The following is a 4,624-nucleotide window of genomic DNA, read 5'->3' as shown; positions in this document are numbered from 1 at the left end:
TAATTATCCATCTATTTTCCATCTCTTCCCCTCCCCTCCCATCCCTAGTAACCAACGAAGAAAGTTTCCTTCCACATATAAGTCTTTCCTTAACTTCTTAAAATAACGGATTCATATAATATTTGCCCTTCCGTGATTGACTTATTTCATTCAGCATAGTGTCCTCCAAGTTCATCCATGTTATGATGTGATTTGCTGCTTCATTATTCTTTACTGTTGCATAGTATTCCATTATGTGTGTGTACCATAGTTTGGTTATCCATTCACCTGTTGATGGGCACTTAGGTTGTTTCCATCTCTTTGCTATTGTAAATAGTGCTGCAGTGAACATGGGTGTTCATGTATCTGTTTGTGTCCCAGGTCTCACCTTGCTGGATCAAATGGTATTTCTATTTCCAACTTTTTAAGGAAGCACCATACTGTTTTCCATAGTGGTTGTACCATTTTAAAGTCCCACAAGCAGTGTATAAGAATTGTAATCTCTCTACACCCTCTACAGCATTTGTTGTTTTCTGTCACGTTGAACTTTGCTGTTATTGCTGGAGTGAGATGATATCTCATTGTTGTTTTGATTTGCATTTCTCTAATGGCTAATGATGAGCTCTGGTGGCGTAGTGCCTAAGGCACTTGACTGCTAACCATAAGGCTGGCGGTTCAAACCCACTAGCCACTCCTCGAACCCACCAGCCACTCCTCAGAAGGAAGACTGAGCAATCTACTTCTGTAGTGATACTGCCTCGGCAACCCAAGGAGGGGTGGCGATGAGTCGGGGCCAACTCAATGGCACATAACAACAACAACAACAACAATGGCTAATGATTGTGAACATTTCTTTTGTTTGTTGGCTTCCAGAAATAACTTCTGTAGTGAAGTGTCTGTTCATATATCCTTTCCCCTTTTTTGAATTGGATTGTTTGTCTTTTTGGTGCTAAGGTACTGAAGTTTTCTTTAAATTTTAGAGATAAGTCCCATGTTGGATAGATCATTGACAAATATTTTTTTCCCTATTTGTGAGTTCTCTTTTTACTCTTTTGGAGAAGTCTTTTGATCCACATAAGAATTTAATTTTTAGAAAGTCCCATTCATCTAGTTTCTCTTTTGCTGTTTGTACATTTTGGGTTATGCTTGATAGTCTATTTATACCATAAATTAGGGCTCCTAAGTTTGCCCCTATTTTATCTTTGATGAACCTTATAGTTTTGGCTTTTACATTTAAAAAACCAAACTCACTGCCATCAAGTCTATTCCGACTCATAGCAACCCCTCCTTGGTTTTCCAAGGCCGTATCTCTATGGGAGTAGATTGCTCAGTCTTCCTTCCAAGGAGTGGCTGGTGGGTTTGAACCGCCAGCCTTCTGGTTAGCAGTCAGATGCCTTAGGCACTACAGGTCTATAATAAGGTTAGGCTTGGAAGTTGCCAGATGCTGAGCTACTTGGGCCAGACTTCTAGGAGCAGCTGTTCTTTCCTCATTTGGCAGGGGGAGGTGGGAAGAGCATTGCCATGAAACAGCTACAACTTCAGCAAGAATCTACAGAGACTAGGGGGGTGGGGATTCTCTTCTCCCCAAAGTTACTACCAAGTTTTTAGAGAAAGCATTGCACTGCAACTTAGTAATGCCTTTCTGTCTCTACAAGATAGTGCCACTTTTTTGGGAAAGGAATAGCAACTGATTATTTTGGTAGTTTCTCAAATGCAGCTGATTAAGCAAAGTTTCGTGTGATGACAGTTGAATGCTGAAACCTTTTGTGTCAGCAAAACACTGTGGAGATGACTCTGCCCAGAGAAAACCAACAGCCTTTATTTTAAGTTTGATGAATTCTTTAGTTCTTAAGCATGGGCCGATTTCTCTGAAACTGACCCAAAGAGTTGCTTGTTTCCTTAGAGCTGAATTTCTAATGACTCTGTTTCTAACTAAGCAATGAAAATGCTCACCAACAGAATCAAATGATCAGCCTAACCTCTCTTTTTCCACTCTTGCCAGTTTCTTCCATCTGCTCACAGTTGTCTTCAGCATGGGGGAACAGAGCCACTCTCCTGGGAAGGAGCTTCAGCAAAGAATGCAAGCAGAGGCACCAGGAAAGAAAAGCTGGCAGTCTCAGGCCTACGCCCTTGGGGCTGTTTCCAACTTTATGTCTACTTTTCTGACCTTTCCTATCTATAAGGTTGTGTTCCGGCAACAGATCCATGCTATGGCAGTGTCAGAGGCTGTGAGACAGCTTTGGCATGAAGGCCCTCAATTCTTCTACCGGGGAATCTACCCCCCTCTTCTCTCCAAGACATTGCAAGGGACTCTGCTGTTTGGGACCTATGATAGCCTGCTGGGCTCACTTTCCCCTGTTGGGCCACACTCCCTGGGACACCGCTGGGCAGCAGGGCTCATGTCGGGTGTGGTGGAGGCTGTGGCGCTCAGCCCCTTTGAGAGGGTGCAGAATGTGCTCCAGGATGGTCGCAAGCAAGCCCGATTCCCTAGCACCTTCAGCATCCTCAAGGAATTCAACTCATATGGGCTTTGGGGGCGGCTGTCACTGGGCTACTATCGGGGTTTCTGGCCTGTCCTTGTCAGGAACAGCCTGGGGAGTGCTTTATACTTCTCCTTCAAGGACCCCATCCAGGATGGCCTGGCAGAACAAGGCCTGCCCCATTGGGTTCCTGCCTTGGTGTCTGGTAGCATCAATGGAACAATCACCTGCCTAGTTTTATATCCTCTGATTGTGCTGGTTGCCAATATGCAGTCCCATATTGGCTGGCAGAGCATGCCTAGCCTGTGGGCCTCTGCCCAGGATGTGTGGGACACTCGAGGCCGAAAGGTGTTCCTGATCTACCGTGGGGGTTCCCTGGTCATCCTAAGGTCCAGTGTGACATGGGGCCTCACAACTGCTATCCATGACTTTCTCCAGAGGAGGTCTCACTCCAGGAAAGAGCTGAAAGACTAACCAGCTGCAGGAATGTGGCCAGGGCATCTTTGTTATTCTAAGCCCTCCCAGGATGGTCCTACGTAGCTTACTTCTTTGGCTTGGTTATCTAATACACCCACTCCTTAGTATCTGTGAACTCTCATTGCATGGGTGAAACTCCTAACTACCAGCTTGTTGGGCACAGACAAAACCCAACAATATTCCTTGACAGAAAGAGAAAATCACTCCAGTCTATCCACAGCTTCAGTAGCCTCAGACCCAGCAGGCCTTTAAATAATTTGTAACCCAGATGAAATGTCATTCCTTTAAGGAATTCCTGGAGAATAAGAAGAAACTTAAAAGGATGACTTCAAACAGGCACGGTGGGTTCTGGGGCCACTCCAGTTTGTCCTCCAGATTAAACTGAATGGAGGACTAGGAACTTCAGTTTCAAGGATCTATCCTTGACTCTTAGGATGAGGATTCCATAAAACTTCTCAGGTGGTTACATTTCTATGGCATTGTTCACTACCCCTACCACCACCTCTCTCACTTTTCAAGGCTGTGGGTCTTAGTTTTAGAGCTACCACTGTGGCTGGAAATCCTAAATGTCACTTGCTTAAACTGATCAGATGCCACAAAAACTGACGAGACTGGATATGGGAGTAGAAATAGGTGTTGTGTTCCTTAGATGGAAAGAATAAAGACTTTGAGGAAAGTGATTTAATTGCATGCAAAAGAGGAAAATCTCCTGTAGGTTGCTTGGTCTTATCTCCTGGGACATTTGTTACAGCAAAGGGTGACACTGCCTAGTAACCACTGGTGTTTCCCTAATCTGGAAATGAAATGATCATCTCTCTTCACAAATAATTGAATATTTTGTTGATGTGAATAGTTACAATAACACAGGTTACAGATCAGAAATCTTAGCCTATCACTCAAAACTATATATAACTCAGCATATTATCACATCATTCCCACTTACACAAACCCCATACACCAGCCAAACTGGACTATTATTCTCTCCCTAAACATACCAGTCTGCCAAAATCCATCCAGGTCCTCAAGGCCCAGCTCAAATACCACATTGCCTATGAAGCCTCTTCTGAGTCCCCCAACTGAATGTGATATTAGTCTCCTGTGAGGCTCCTCTCCAACAGTACTTCAGACATGTCTTACGGCACTGATCTCATGTGCTCTGTATTGATGGTGTTGAATACCTCCTACTACTGGACTGTAAAGCTTCTTGAAAGCAGGGATTCTTGTATGCATTTTTAAATCCCCCACTGTGCCTAGGTGCTCAATAATTGTTGACTGAATTGTTGGATTGATTATTAAACTGTGATATGGCCTATATCCTCAGGGTGCTGTCCTTTGTACATGAAGGTGATGTTACTGACACTGTCAGCAAGTCACATGCCCTTAGGGTGTGTTTTTTGTTTTCCTTTAGTGGATTTTAGTTTTGTGCTGCTGATGATGATGATAATAATAAATTACCTTCTTTCAACTGGAACATTTGATGAGTTTGTGTTGTTGATGGCGTGTTTGTGATAAGTAGCACTTCAGGAACTGAAATTTCACAAACAGACTCACACTGCATAATTATGCTATTTGTTTCAACTGGAATTTTGAGGGTTTCCAAGATGATATCTGTTGCAGTTTTACTCTTATAGACAAGATCATGATAATGACCTCCACTTGCACCTCCTTACCAAATAAATTTGCTATTA

At 43.4% G+C, this 4,624-nt stretch overlaps 1 protein-coding gene across 1 annotated transcript; it reads left to right on the top strand.

Moving 5' to 3' along the window:
* Positions 1 to 2,012: 2,012 nt before the first annotated feature.
* SLC25A53 (solute carrier family 25 member 53) lies at positions 2,013 to 2,933 on the top strand. The gene has a single exon (XM_007956867.1). It carries the CDS (start codon positions 2,013 to 2,015, stop codon positions 2,931 to 2,933), a length of 921 nt encoding a protein of 306 aa, XP_007955058.1.
* The last annotated feature ends 1,691 nt before the right edge of the window (positions 2,934 to 4,624 follow it).

Source organism: Orycteropus afer, unplaced genomic scaffold, assembly GCF_000298275.1.
Source record: "Orycteropus afer afer isolate SDZICR_OR568_19922 unplaced genomic scaffold, OryAfe1.0 scaffold00674, whole genome shotgun sequence".
Taxonomy (NCBI): Eukaryota; Metazoa; Chordata; class Mammalia; order Tubulidentata; family Orycteropodidae; genus Orycteropus; species Orycteropus afer.
The sequence above is the reverse complement of the archived record's forward strand: the minus strand, read 5'-3'. Positions and strand labels throughout refer to the sequence as shown.

What these genes read in the sequence shown, in the direction of transcription:
- SLC25A53 (XM_007956867.1), top strand. Translation starts at nt 2,013, where the DNA reads ATGGGGGAACAGAGCCACTCTCCTGGGAAGGAGCTTCAGCAAAGAATG.